Below are 14,492 nucleotides of genomic sequence, written 5' to 3'. Positions count from 1 at the left end.
TGGGGCTATCAGTGCTAAAATCAGGCAAGCCCACAAGCCCATGGGGCAAAATAGACAAGTTGGTCACCCTCATTTCACTGATAACATTGTCCACATTTCATACCAACTACCCCTTGTTCTTCAACTTGCAACCATAAGTTCTTACTTAGTACTTAGCGCTAGAATCTGCAAGCAGAGGTAGAAGATTAAGAAACCAAATCCCTGTCCTTAGGGAATGTGGGATTTGGAAGTAGTCAACTGGGTCTCAGATGAGCTTGATTCAGCTAGACACAGTCATGCTGTGAAGACAAGACTGGAAATCAAAGCGGGTGGACCCTGAACTTGCCAATTAAAAAAAGGGGGGGGGGCGGAATCCTAGAGGGGTTTTTTTGTACCTCTGCCTCCCTGGGGTGATTTAGAAAGAAAACATAATATAGACAACGTTTTATTTGTTTGATATTCAACTAAGTTTAAAGCAGAAGAGGGATTCGGATATTACCACATTGTCCGTTATTTCTCTTTAGTTGTCATGTGCTGCAGGACAACAATTTGTTAGCTCAACAAAATCACACGGTTATATGTGGTCTATATACTTTCCCTCTTTTCTGCCCCTCCCAAGAAAACCTTCAAACACTGTGACTGCTAGGCACTTGCATCAGAAATTTTCCATCACCGAAGGAAAAAAAATCTTACTTTAGAAGCAAATGCCATATTTCAGGTATGAGGAGCCATTTCAGTTCAAAGCCCCACTTTTCTGTGGTGCAGAGTTTTTCAAACATGTATGGCAGATATTTTTAGTACCTGTCATCCCAAAGCCCTTTTTAAGTTACTGTGGCTTCAGAGACAGATTACTTGATACCCCTTTAGGGACAGGACACGGCGACTGTTAAGCAAGTGCCCAGCCACGTCTCTCAAATATTTAGGTAAAGAACTGAAAAACAATATTTTTCGTTGAAACTAAAGAGAACTGTAATGATCTGCTCCGAATTTTTGCTAAGCTACCAAGCCAGAGACACATTCTTTTGAGTAAACCTTTAATGACTATAAAGCTGGGGTTGGTTTGACACTTTCTCTCAAATTTACACGGTCCTTTGACCTCTGAGCAAAATGTTTCAGTTCTACACCCCGGTACCAAGTCTTGATTCATCTAGGCCCCAAGCTCCTGTAGTTTCTGAGAAGGACTTCTAACACCTTTATGTAGTGTTGGCTATAAAACCGACATTCTAACCTTAGAGGTGGTCTGAGGGTGATTTCTTTTCAAAGAAACGTTTGTCCCTTAAGGCATGACGACAGATCCTGATATGTTTCCAGCCATCCCTGTCCATCTTCACAGACCACTTTGTAGTCTACAGGTTGTAGACCAGAGACATAATGACTTGAATGTATGGAGACGTGTACACACACGGACTCGATTATTTTGATGTTCCAAATGAAGTCTAGGATTTCAAGTGCTAGCCCATTTTCAAACCATAGCTCAAAGTCACATCTTCTATGAAGACTTGCCTTGGGCCCTAGAAAGAGCCTCCTTTCTTTCACCAGGATCTCTTTATAGTCTTTCCTACTTTGTATTATGATTTTTAGTTTGTAGCCTCACTGGAGCACGTGTTCCTTGCCAGCAGTGGCTGTTTCAGCTCCGGTCTCGGGCTTATTCACACACTTGGTAAGGAGTTGTTAAGTGTATACATGAGGTCTTTAAGACACAGTCACTACCCCCATCCCCCGCTGTGTAACTGCCTCCAGGTTCAGGTGCACCTGGCTCTACTCACTTGGCTTCCTCCAAGTCTTCAGTTCTCTGAGTGGTGTCATCTGCATACTTCATCCTCCACTGCACCATTTCAGCATTGCCTTTGGATAGAGCCCGGAGCAGCTCAGCCTTGGCCTCTTGTTCTTCCTCGTATTGCTCTTGGAGAAGGTCACGGTCATGCTTGGCTGACTGCAGGGCCTGGGCCAGGGCACTCTGTGACTTAAAGGACACAACACACGTTAAAAAAAAAAAAAAAAGAAAGAAAGAAAAGAAAAGGCATCACTACCATTAACAACGAAACGTTTGGAGGTGACATCATTTTTTTTTTTTTTTTTAGATAAGGTTAATAACAACCTGTCACAAATGCAAGCTGAACCTGAACCTAGTAAGATAATACCAGGGAAAGAATTGGGGACAAGAAAGGATAGAGTATCTAATTGCTGCCGGTATAACAGGGAAGAGAGTTCTATTTAGGGAAATGCCTGCCTGACTATGTGGGCTTCAGCAATAGGCAGCCCTGGAGTTCAGGAAATAGTGGGGGAGGCAAAGGTAGTAAGAATATTCCCTACAATTTAGGCAATAAGATTTATATTTAGCCCTATATAAGGTTCAGATGTTATTTAGACTAAAAAGGATCACTGAGATTTGGTCCAGCTTTATATTCACTAATGAAAAAACAAAATCTTTTCTTTCACATGTAAATCTCTGAAAACTATCTCATCATTTTAAAACAGCACTACCCAATGGAACTTTTTAAAAAAAATCTTAAATAGAAAGAGAGAGAGTGAGTGGAGGAGAGAGGCAGACGGAGAGAGGGAGAGAATCTCATGCAGGCTCCATGGAGCTCCACGTGGGGCTCAATCCCACAACCCTGGGATCATGACCTGAGCCAACATCAAGGGTCAGACATTCAGCCGACGGAGTCACCCAGGTGCCCCTCCAATAGAACTTTCTGTAGTGATGAAAACACTTTATATGTGTACCATCCAATATGGTAACCATAGCCACATGTGGCTATTAAGCACTCAAAATGTGCTTGGTACAATGTGTGGTCAAAACTGAATTTTAATTTTAATTAATGTAAATTTTAATTTAGATAGCCACCAGTAGTGCCGTAGTGACTACCATACTTTTTGGACAGCAGAACTCAGTTTAGTGAAAATTTCTGCCATTTATATAGTGGTCTAGTTAACCTAGAGGCATCATTCCCAAGAGATAATCTAGTCGAGTGGAAAGAACCTAGTCTAACGGAGTCTCTGCCAGTCCTCAAGGGTCCTTTCTGCACATTAGAAAAAAAAAGCATCTTCTCAGGTGGAAGCAGCTCTGAGAGCAAAGGCTTAGTTAAAGGCAGCCTCAGCCAGAGGGAAGGGAAGGAGGAGCAACAATACACATCGACCCTGAGAAGGACAGAGGTTTTGAAATCCAATAAAATTGGCTTTAAATTGCCTACCTCTTATATATTTATTGAGCACCTGTTCAAGATATTAGTGTTTACGGAAATGAGTGAGATGCAGACAAAGTCTTTCCCCTATGGAACCATAAAGGAGTGAGTGGATACACAAAACAAACATATAAACAAATTAATTTTTTAAAAAAATGCTGACAGCAGAAAGAAACTAAAACAGAGTGACACAATGTAGAATGTTTGGCTTCTTCTCATCATTGCCCAAAGCCCTTGAGGATGGACCTGTACACAGTGGAAACAGCAGCTAAGAAAGTCCTACGGCAGGAATAATGGTGGTTTGTTTAAGAGGCAGAGAGGCAGCCTGGGCGGCTGGAGGGGAGGAAATGAGAGAAGCAGATGTATGACGCGAGGTCACAGGAGGAAGCTGGAACCAATGCAAAGGGGCCTCATAGGCCAGCTGGAAGCCACTGGGAAGTCAGCCAGAGATCTTCCAAAATATAAATTAAATCATCTCACTACCTGCGTCAATTCCTTTACTGTCTACTACTAGCTGTATGACCTTGGGCATGTTATTTTTCTTCTCAGAACCTTGGTTTCTTCATATAAAAAGATATAAGTCTACCGGTTTCATAGGACTTACACGAAGATTGAAATAACACGAGTGAAGTATCTAGCAGAATGTCTGATGTACAAACCATGGTGGTCATTTAAAAATGTACATATATTAGGGCGTCTGGGTGGCTCAGTAGGTTAAGCAACCAACTCTTGATTTGGGGTCAGGTTATGATCTCATGGTTCATGAGTTCGAACCCTGCGTTGGGCTCTGCACTGATGACATGGAGCCTGCTTGGGATTCTCTCTCTCCCTCTCTGCCCCTCCCCCACTCACTCACCTGAGCGTGTGTGCTCCCTCTCTCTCTCTCTCTCAAAATAAACAAACATATAAAAAATAAAAATGTATATATAATATAGAAAACAAGGAGAGTGGAGGGAATAAAATAAAATATTTAAGAATAGAAGTCTATAGTCTCAATGACCTTCACCTCAGAGTAGATGCCTTTGCAGTGAGATTACTAATAAGCGAGGCACTTTGGGGTGTTAGCAACAAGGTGCCTTGAATATGAATGAAGAATTAACTTGAAATAACCAGAGCTCAAAGAATTTGTCTCTCATAGGCTTTCACCTTAAAGAGCCACTTTCACTGGGGTCACCTGCTAGCAACGTTATATATCCTCTTAGGAAGAAATGACCACTATGTATAATTTATTGACAACTTAAAAGTAATATTGAACTAAGTCAGCCTCATTTATTTCATTCTGGTCCTTTATTTAATTTAACCTCTTGGTGCAATTCAGAATCAAAGATCCATAAAGAGCCTTGGTGACTTACTGTTCAAGTAATAATGCAAAATGGAAATACACAGTTTGCTTGCTCTAAATCTGACAAACTAGACAAGTAATGTGAATCACTGAGGAAGATCCTTCAGTGATCAAGACCCTTCCCAGCACATACAAGGTCCACCATGTTCTTTTTCCCACAACTTCTGAGGCACTTTCCTCTCTTCTTTTGTATGGGAAGATATTGAAACTGCCCCATCAAGCACTAGTATTTTTTTACACATACAGTCAAGCTACTGGTGAGAAATAATAGATGCATTACTTTGGACTCCTCTTCCAGTTGCCTTTTTAGTTCTTCTATCTGTCGAGTGAGGCTGCTCTTCTCCCTGGAAAGTTGGTTTATCAGAGCCTCCTTTTCTTCCAGCCTCCTTAGGAGCTCTCCTATAGAAAGATTTCACAAAGTAAGTTAATCATGGCCTTCCTCCTCATCCACTATCTCCTCACTTAACTCGTTCACTTGAAGGGCAACCACAATGACTCCTACAACATATTTATAATACTTAAAAAGGTCTGAGAGTTCGGTTATCAGCAGCACCATAGCAATGTTCCATTCCAGGACTCACAAAAGAGCCCTGATAAAGAACTGATTTTTAGCAGTGAGTCTGAGTCAATAACAGGTAATATTAGCTACCATATATTGAGAATATTCTATGCATTACGTACTACTATCTAGTTAAATTCTCGTAACTCCTTGATTATTTTGGTACTTTATTACCCACATTACAGAAGGGAAACCAGGGAGACTTACTTGAATATGATGGAGACACAAACATGCACAGACAGTAGTTGGTGAAGGTAGATTCAAATTAAACTTTTAACCCTGAAGAACACATTCTTTTAGGCTATGCTCCCTTGTTCATTTCATGTGGCACTACCAATTTCTGGCTATATAATTTCTAGATAATTACAACTTATTTGCCTCACTTCTAAAATGAGGACAATAAAAAATTGTTAATGGAAATTAAATGAGTATGAATGTGTTTTGTAGACTAATTGCTAAATAAATATTAGAAATAGTCATTAAATAGTAGAGGCTATGACCATGGTGGGGGGGGGGATTCCATTATACTGTAGTCTACCCTCTGATAGATAGATGATGATAAGACAGAAATGCCTTGGTGATTAGCAACAGTACCAGATGCTGAGCCAATCATGGGCAGAGGCAGTTGCTCCCATAGTAACACTAAAAGCCCCAAATATTTATGACCCCCATATCTCTTGCTATAAACAAGTTCTAAACCTCTCAGCATCCTAAGGAAGCATCTATTTGGGCTAAAGTAGCAGTTCTCAATCTTTTTGGTCTCAGGAACACTCTATATGCTTAGAATTTATTAGGTACCCCAAAGAGATTTTGTTTACATGGATTTTATTTTTAATAGTTGGTGTCTTTGAAATTAAAAGAAAAAACTTAAATATGTATTAATTCATTTTCAAATAATAATAAAAATCTTAGTGATGTGTTAATATGTTAACACAAACAACAAGTTTTTAAAGAAAAAAAATTTTTTTCTGTGGTTTTCCAAAACCACAGAAAAGTTAGTGATAAAAATGACATTATTTTACATTTTTAAAAATATCTGCCTTAATAAAAACTAGATTTTCATATTTGCCTCTGAAGTCAATCTATTGTAATACACGGGTTTTATTGAAGTATATGAAGAAAATCCAGCCTGGAAAAGGGAGATGGAGAAGGGAGATGTATTTTACAGTCTTCAGTCTTTTCATTTTTAAAAAAATTTTTCATTGTCTTTTCAGATAATTGTGACTATTATTTGATACAATACCAAAACTCAACAAATAGAAATTTCTCAAGGATTAGTTGCAATGTGTCACTCTGTTACATTAAACTTTATGAGTCCATTTTAAACTTTGAATGGATCTTTCACCCACAAATGATTGTATAACATCATGCAGTGGTGATTTGAAAAATATGTGTTCACTGAATTATGCAGATCTTCAAAATGTTGACACATTCCCTTATACGATATTTAAAAAAGCATGTTTGTTAACATCACTAGTGATCTTATCAGAAAAGTCTTTGAGAATTGAGAACATCAAGCTCATGATGGCATATACGGCTTTCAGAATCTGATTTTTGCCTAAAACTCCAATTTTATTATTGGCAACAAATAATATCAGTTGTTTTCTTTGAAGCGACAGGCTCGCTTTGTTCATTTTTGAGAAAATATCTGCCAAATATTTAAGTCAGAACATAGTTTGTCCTTTCAAATAAATAAGATACTCCCTGAAAACACCTGCTAGCTCAACACAGAACTTAATCACACATCATACTTCAGAGGGGTAAGGCGGTGATGGGTGAACAAGGTGAAGGGAATTCAGAGCACACATTGTGAGGAACACTGAGAAATGTATAGAATTGTTCAATCACTATATTATACAGCTGAAACTAACATAACACTATGTTAACTGTACTGGAATTAAAATTTTTAAAACTTCTTTAAAAAAACAAAATGGAAGTGTTTTAAGCATACTTCTTTTGTTATCAGAGAGAATATTAAAAAGATATATACTTGGGGTCAGGATGTAATAAGATTGATTTTTATTGCTTTATTAAGGACATTCTTACCTAAAACTGACTCCCCCCCAAAACAACTGTATGTATCACTGAATATAATGATTAATAGCACAGTGTGGTACCACTGTCTTGATGAGTGTCTTGATGAGGCTCAAGTAGTTTTAATTGTCACTGCTTTTGCAGCATCAATATAAATGTCAAAAGAACTAAAAAAAAAAAGCAATCATTTTAACCTCATAAGCCCCCTTCAAGGGTCTTGATGATTGCTGGTGTTCTGTGGACCAAACCGAAAATCTCTGGGTGACAACATCATATTGAAAAGGAGCCTGAAGAAATGCCAATCCACTAGGGGGTTGAGACTAATATACCACGTATCTTATAGAACACGTACCCACTTCACATGGCTTAATTGATCACATTTACCACTGACTGGCTTTAAAAGCGGAGTTTGATATGTTGACAGGGCAGGGCATGAGACTAGTGGGTAATGGCAAAAAAGCAACAAAAAATCTAGAGCATAGACCCAGTGAGGGGAAAGGAGGTTTGGATAGGTATGTACTTAAAATTTAATTCACACAAAGCCAAAAGGTGAAAATAAGAATTAAAGGAAGGAAAAAAAAGGTCCTTCATCCTGAGCCGAATTATCGCTTCACACCCACTTTCACTCCACTCACTTACCTAGTAATTTCCTCATCAAAAAAGTGAGTAGAAAATTAATGCCAATAACCTAGGGGGAGGTAGGCAGTGCCTATCACAACAATTTTATACAGCACATCAGACATATAAGTATTCTCCAGTCTTGTCACTGGACTGTAGAGTCCACAGACTATGTCCTAAATAGCAGAGAGCAACTTGGGGATTTTATAACAAGGCTAAGTGTCATATACACTGCTCCCACTATAAGAATCCTAGTCAGTGTCCCTGCTAGAATCAAAAACACTATCTTCTGGGCTTCTAGGTTTATAGTTTTGCCAGCCCATTATAATTTAGCTTTAATTCTAGATTTACTATCTAGAAACAGGTGTCCACTAGCAGAAGGATGTGATACAGTCCAAATGGTCTTTATTCTTTTTGTTAAGTATGTGCCTCTGGGCAAGAATATTGTTTGTTTTCATTGACCTAGGAATTTGAACTCTGGAAATATATTCCTAAAAATAATTCTAATTACAGAGAAACAGCTAGTCACATGCTGTTCACAGCAGAGAAACAAGTCAAGTTCCGAGGCAAGGTTAAGTAAACTATAGTCCCTCTACTTGACGGGTTAGAAGTAGCCATTATAAATGACTAAGTATGAAAGATACAAAAAAAAAAACCTTGTGAAAATTGAAAAAAAGAAAAAAAGCAAAAAAAATTTGCCACAATGTAAAAGATTGGGGGGAAAAAACCATGAAACACAAAAAACTATCAATGTAGCTGAAAGTACAGAGTAAACCTTGGTACATTTTTTTACTTTTTATTTATCAAGTGTTTGTGCAGCACCAATAAGTGGCAGGCATTATTCTAGATGACTGACATATATCAGTGAATAAAACAAAGCTTACATGAAGCTTACATTCTCACAGATGGAGACAGACAAATAAGCACATTTATCATGTCAAGTATGTCGTTTGTTTGAAGGTATTAAATACTCTAAAAAAAGAAGCAGAGAGTGGTTGAGAGCACTCAAATGTTGCCTTCTCAACAAGGCCTATCCTGACGTCCTCAGATATCTGTTTGATTAACCTTCATCTTCAAGTCTCTGGAGAATTAACAGAGTATTCTGGGCAGAGGAAGAGGCTAGAGCAAGACCCTAGGACACGAGTGTGCCTGGTGTGTTAAAAACTCAGCCAAGGCAGAATGGGAGAAAGGGAAAGTAGTAGAAGAGGTCAGAGAGATAATGAGGGGTCCAATTATGTGGCCTTTGTAGGCTATTGCATAGACTATAGCTTTTACTAAGTATAAAAAAAAGTATGGGTTTATTATTGAAAACTAGAAAAAATGTCTGTTTCAATGAGGTTGACACTATAAAAAGTCACGCCTTACAGGCTGTGTGGACAGCCCCTGTCATCTTTTGATCTTGAGAGTTGCTTTCTCCAACTGCGTAGGGCTTTTCTCCTTCCCGAAGGAGAGCTGGGTGGAGCCTCCCAAAGCAGCACGGGGGAGGGGGGGGACCTTTACCAGACAAGAGCATGTCCGTGGACAAGGTTAACCCAGAGACTGCATTCCTCCCCTAGAATCTTTAAATACTCACTCAGTTTCAGTAACTGATTCATCATCTCAGGAGTCCCTCCACCAGGCTGCTGGGACCGAGGCTGGCTCACAAATGAAGCAGCACATTTACTTACCATTCTCACTCCGTAGCTTTGTCTTCTGTGCTTTTAGGTCATTTGCCAACTGACTCACTTCATCTAGTTTCACATTTGCTTCATTCAAGCGCTCTTCATACAGACTACAGAGCTTCTCAGAGTTAGCCTAGGGTTGAGAATGAAGAGTTGAACATGGCTCATGGAGTTCCTGCTGAATTAGCTGCATAAGAAAGGGAAATGGTATGGGGCGCCTGGGTGGCTCAGTCGGTTAAGCGGCCGACTTTGGCTCAGGTCATGATCTCCGGGTCCCTGAGTTTGAGCCCTGCGTCGGGATCTGTGCTGACAGCTCAGAGCCTGGAGCCTGTTTCAGATTCTGTGTCTCCCTCTCTCTGACCCTCCCCCGTTCATGCTCTGTCTCTATCTCAAAAATAAATAAAAATTAAAAAAAAAAGAAAGGGAAAGGGTGGTTCCTGGGACCCTTGTGCTCTCTTCTGCTCTGAAGACCACAGCTAACATTTGGAAAACTGTATCTTCTAATTTCATCACACACAGTAAACTTAATGTCTGGTACTTTAAGGAGCCCAAACTTCTTAGGCTGTAGGTGTCATGGAGAAACCAAATTCCCTGGGTATTGGGACCCTCTCTAGAATTCTTTGCTCTTTTGGAGAAGGAAACATATCAAACACTGATGAAGTACACAGCCACTTTCTGACATTATGTTATATATTTAACTATCTTTCTCTCCCACTAGAATAGGCTTCATGAGAATAGAGATTCTGTTGGATCACAGATAGCCCCCCCCCCCAAGTGCCTAGAATAGTATGTAGTACATACAAGAAGTTCAATAAACAACTGGGAACATGCAAAGGAGAGGGAGGGAACAGGGGAAGCAGGAAAGAAATCCAAAGCGCTGACTAAGCAGTAGAGGAGAAAGTAGGTAGATCTGAGCTGCAATGGCTTAATAGAAGTTTGAACTGTCAAAGCAACCGCACCCTCTGGATCACTAAGGCTGAAGGCTCAAGGTAACCCTGTTGGGTTAACACTCAATTCTAAACTCCAGCTTCTCAGAATGGGTATTTTGTGCTTGGAGAAAGGGATATGCCATTTGGCCGTTGTACCTCCACCTATTTAAATAACCAACCTAACCATCAGATTTTTGCCACACTCTGAAAGAGAATGATAGGACTTTGAGACTCAAGATTCTAAAATAGGACCAAGAACTGTCAGATGTATAATGGTTGTGTCCCTTTACCTAGCTTTAATTTGCATCCTTGCTATTAATATGGTCAGAAAGGACATTGGTGGTTCTAGAGATCCATAGTTCCATAGGTAGCTGTTTTTGTGTTTTGCTCTTTACATGTATTAAATCTCGCTCAATACAACAGTCCCGTGAGATCTTTGTTTTTACAATGAGTTCTATGGAAAAGCAAGAATTAAGACAACAAAGAAGGGATCACACCAATGGCATTCCAAGAAAATGGTGACACATGTGAAATCTGGTGGTAAGCCTAATATTCTGAATATTAACATAATTTGTATGACGTAGCAATGGCCAAAGATGAGGAACATTTTTAAGATGTCAGGTTTAGTCCTCTGGGAAACTCCTGAATCTACAAAAACCTTGGAGACCTCCAGCTAGAGCCAACTCTGTGTTGAAGATTGTTCTCTTCAAGCTTACACTAGTGGCTATTCTAAACCCCCAGTGAAAAACTACTAGATTACATCTTCTTATAATCCCAAGGCAGTGTGTGGTGCTGGACACAAAATAGGTACTTAACATATGTCTAAGACAATCAAATTACTGCCTTAGTGAGAGATTGGCCAACATGCCCACTAAAGTTTACTTAGAGGTCACATTCAAGCTTTCCTTATAATCCCCAACCCCCAAATTTATTTTTTAGCTTGGTGAAGATATTATCCACTGATTAGGAAACCAGTGAAGAGCCAAATCAGGTGCATGCCCATTCGGAGGCTTATAAGGAATGTCATGTAGTTCAAGCTCAAAGATGTTCCATAGCACACCCAGGCTTGCTGGTGAGTATGCAACCAAACTTGGCAGAGATTCAATGACCAGCTTCTCATACAATGCCATCAGCATCACGTAGGATAGAGCACTGATGTTAAATGTCAGGCACATTCAGTTATCCATACTCTCCACTTACTACTTTAAAAAGGCTGTAGTATTGATAAATGTAACAGTCTTTAGATGGTCAGAAATGTCTACTTATATTTCATATGTTGAATAGGTTTGCTCTCACTCCTAAAAGCAATTTTACAAAGTTGGCACACTGATTTTTTTCAACAAAATATCCCTTAAAAGTTCAGATTGACTCTTTTCTATAAACGAGAAGACAGAATCAGAAAGGCTAAACATCTTGTCCAAATTCACAGAGCTAGTGAGTATTAGAATTAAGATTTGAACTGATAACTGCCTGTACAGAGGCAAAAAAAAAAAAAAGCCAAAACTAGACTCCTAAGTATCTGTTATATGAAGTAGTAATAACAAAGGGAATGTTACATTGACATCCAGTTGGCTCATATTGTCATGAGTCCTGAGTGCCAGAGGAAACAGGATAAAAATATGGTAACTATGTAAACCATCTTTATTTTATGTTGTCTCCAATAATAAATGACCCATTAACTGGGCCAGGAAGAAGACATCCAGGTGTGAGAAATAGCACTTCTGTTTATGGCCCTGAATATTCTATGCTATGCATCTGTTTGCTGAGGGTGAAAGAACACAGAGCTCTATAAGACAACTTAGTCAATGGTGTGTGGAAATGGCTAGCAAAGGAGCCAGAGAATCCCCAGTTTTTAAGAGACTCCTGTGTAGTAAAGCCCAGCTGGGCTATGCATATCTGCAGAGCATGCAGCCACCTGGACAGACAGAAAAGGCATGCGCTCTGAGGCATAGCTTCAAATGGTAGGTATTGATGGGCCATGTTAACCATTGGCATAGCATTTTCTACTTACAATGTATTTTTATAAGCAGGATCTGCAAAAGACAATGAAATTATTTATCTAAAGGTAGCCTTTACAGGGTATATCATTCAAATGGTTGTACCTTCAAAAGAATGCATAAATATAGGCATTAATTTTGATACTAGGAAAGAAAAGGTTAATGGAATAATGTACATTCATCTTACAGCTGATTCTTAAAATGCTGCCTAAAAATGCTGTCTCCCAGAAATGCAGGAACCAATGGGAATTCAAAATAATCAAGATAATTGTGAGATTGACTATAACTTCTAAATTTCCCTGGGCTTCTCTGTCAGCATAATATGCTTTTTGAAAATGCTTCAGTTTCCACTGTACCACTGAGTATTGGCATTCCTGGCATTATAATTCAGAAAAAGGTGAAATAAACAATTCAAGAAAAATTTCAGTATAATATATATGCCTATGAGAATGAACATAATCAATTTATCCCACCAGGAAATATTTAAGGTAGCGGCACAATGTGGCCACACACCAACATAAACAGAATTTGGAGTCAAGGCCCATCTCTGCCATAATTGTATGACCTTGGATAGTCACTGAATCTATGTGCCACAGAATTCCCAAAAGGCATATATAAAAGTTAATGCTAGTACTTGAGTATACAGGTTATGCATATCATGTAGTAAACATGAGTAAAATAAGACCCAGTTTCTGCCCTAGAGATGCTTTCTATTTAAGCAAAGTTAAAAGTCTATATAATGCAGCAATACAAGAGGGATCCCAAAAGTGCTATAGTAATTCTGAAATAGATAAAGTTTTAATATGGGAAGTTGAACTTGAGCATTCCAGGGAGAGGGCTTAGTTTGGAAAAGGCACATTGGTGGGAAAAGATATTTGGTGAAAGGCAAGCATGTTAGCTTGGCTGAAATGGAAGGTCCATGAAGCAGTAATGGAATCTAAAATTGGCAGGGCAGATTGTGTCAGATCACAGGCCATAGGGTACCTTGAAAAGCAGCAATTTGGAGTTCACTGTTAGGCAGGGACATGACTCTATAAAGCCATGTCTAGAAATATTCATATGGATACTATATGGGATAGATTGAGAAAAGAAAAACTAGAAGCAAAAAAATAATAATAATTTAGGAAACCACATTAATAGTCAGTTAAAAGGTAATGAAAGTCCTACCTGTGTGTGGGTATGGAATGGAAAACTGTAAGACAGTGAAGAATTGACCTGCTGCAAGAATTGATTGGAAAGCAAAGAACAAGGGAGGAAACATATAATCAATTACAGGCTTTAAGCCTGGGTGATGGGAAGAAACAGGGTGTCAGTGACAGAAATGTCCAGAAGAAACACTAGATTCAGAAGAAGGTGATAAGTTTGGTTTTAGACATGCTAATCTGAGTAAAGGAAGACATTACTGATCTTTGAAAAAACAATTTAGGAGAATACTTTTAAGTAATGTAGGGGAAAGAAAAGACACTGAGGGAGTGATAGGAGTGAGGAGGTAGTGAGTGCTAGTGGGTGGTGGGTACTAGTCTCCAAAGATGACTCCCCAGTGAGCCATACCCTCTGGTATTCATACCTTTGTGTAAACCCCTACCTGTGACTTCTAACTGAATCACTCCACTGCATTGTAAGTCTGCCTCACAAGAATTGTTGCAGCTTCTGCCTTGGTCTCTTGTAATACTTGCTTTTGTTCCCTAAATTGCCTTGTAAGAAGTCCAAGTCCTCTGTGGCTGCCATGCTGTGAGGAAACCCAAACTAGGCACATAGTGAGAGAGATTTCCATCTAGCCTCCAGCTGTTTGGTTGTCCCAGCTCAGGAGCCAGACATGGCAATGAACAAACCTTCAGATGACTCCAGTCTCAACTGCCATCTGAGCTAAGCCAGTCAACCCCAGAACCAAGGGAGATGATAATAAATTGCTATTTCAAGCTACAAGGTTTAGGGATGATTTGTTATACAGCAATAGATAAATAGAACAATACTCTTTGGTCAAGGAGACAGATTAAGGCAGATATAGATAGACCTTGCTTTCCTTCTGCTAGTGTCTGAGGAAAAGTCTTTTTTATTTTGGTTTGTTTTGCAATGGGTGAGTAATGGTTATGTGGAAAAATATTTTATTCTTTGGGACAAGAAGGAAAGAAATGGATGAGTGTAAGAAAAATATAAGGTGAAGAGAGAAGTTATACTGAATGGTCTT

The 14,492-nt window shown here is 39.2% G+C and overlaps 1 protein-coding gene across 1 annotated transcript in view; it reads right to left on the bottom strand.

Annotated features, from left to right (window-relative positions):
- MYH15 (myosin heavy chain 15) overlaps positions 1 to 14,492 on the bottom strand; it is a 153,480-nt gene that overhangs the window by 52,995 nt on the left and 85,993 nt on the right. The window contains exons 28-30 of the mRNA XM_030330421.1: positions 9,385 to 9,511; positions 4,787 to 4,905; positions 1,746 to 1,942 (exon numbers count right to left, since the gene is read on the bottom strand). Coding sequence (XP_030186281.1) covers positions 1,746 to 1,942; positions 4,787 to 4,905; positions 9,385 to 9,511 — 443 coding nt within the window. The remainder of the gene's footprint in view (positions 1 to 1,745; positions 1,943 to 4,786; positions 4,906 to 9,384; positions 9,512 to 14,492) is intronic.

The sequence above is a fragment of the Lynx canadensis genome, chromosome C2 (genome assembly GCF_007474595.2).
Source record: "Lynx canadensis isolate LIC74 chromosome C2, mLynCan4.pri.v2, whole genome shotgun sequence".
In the NCBI taxonomy this organism is placed as follows: domain Eukaryota; kingdom Metazoa; phylum Chordata; class Mammalia; order Carnivora; family Felidae; genus Lynx; species Lynx canadensis.
Note: the sequence above shows the minus strand (reverse complement) of the source record. Positions and strands in the feature narration are given on the sequence as shown.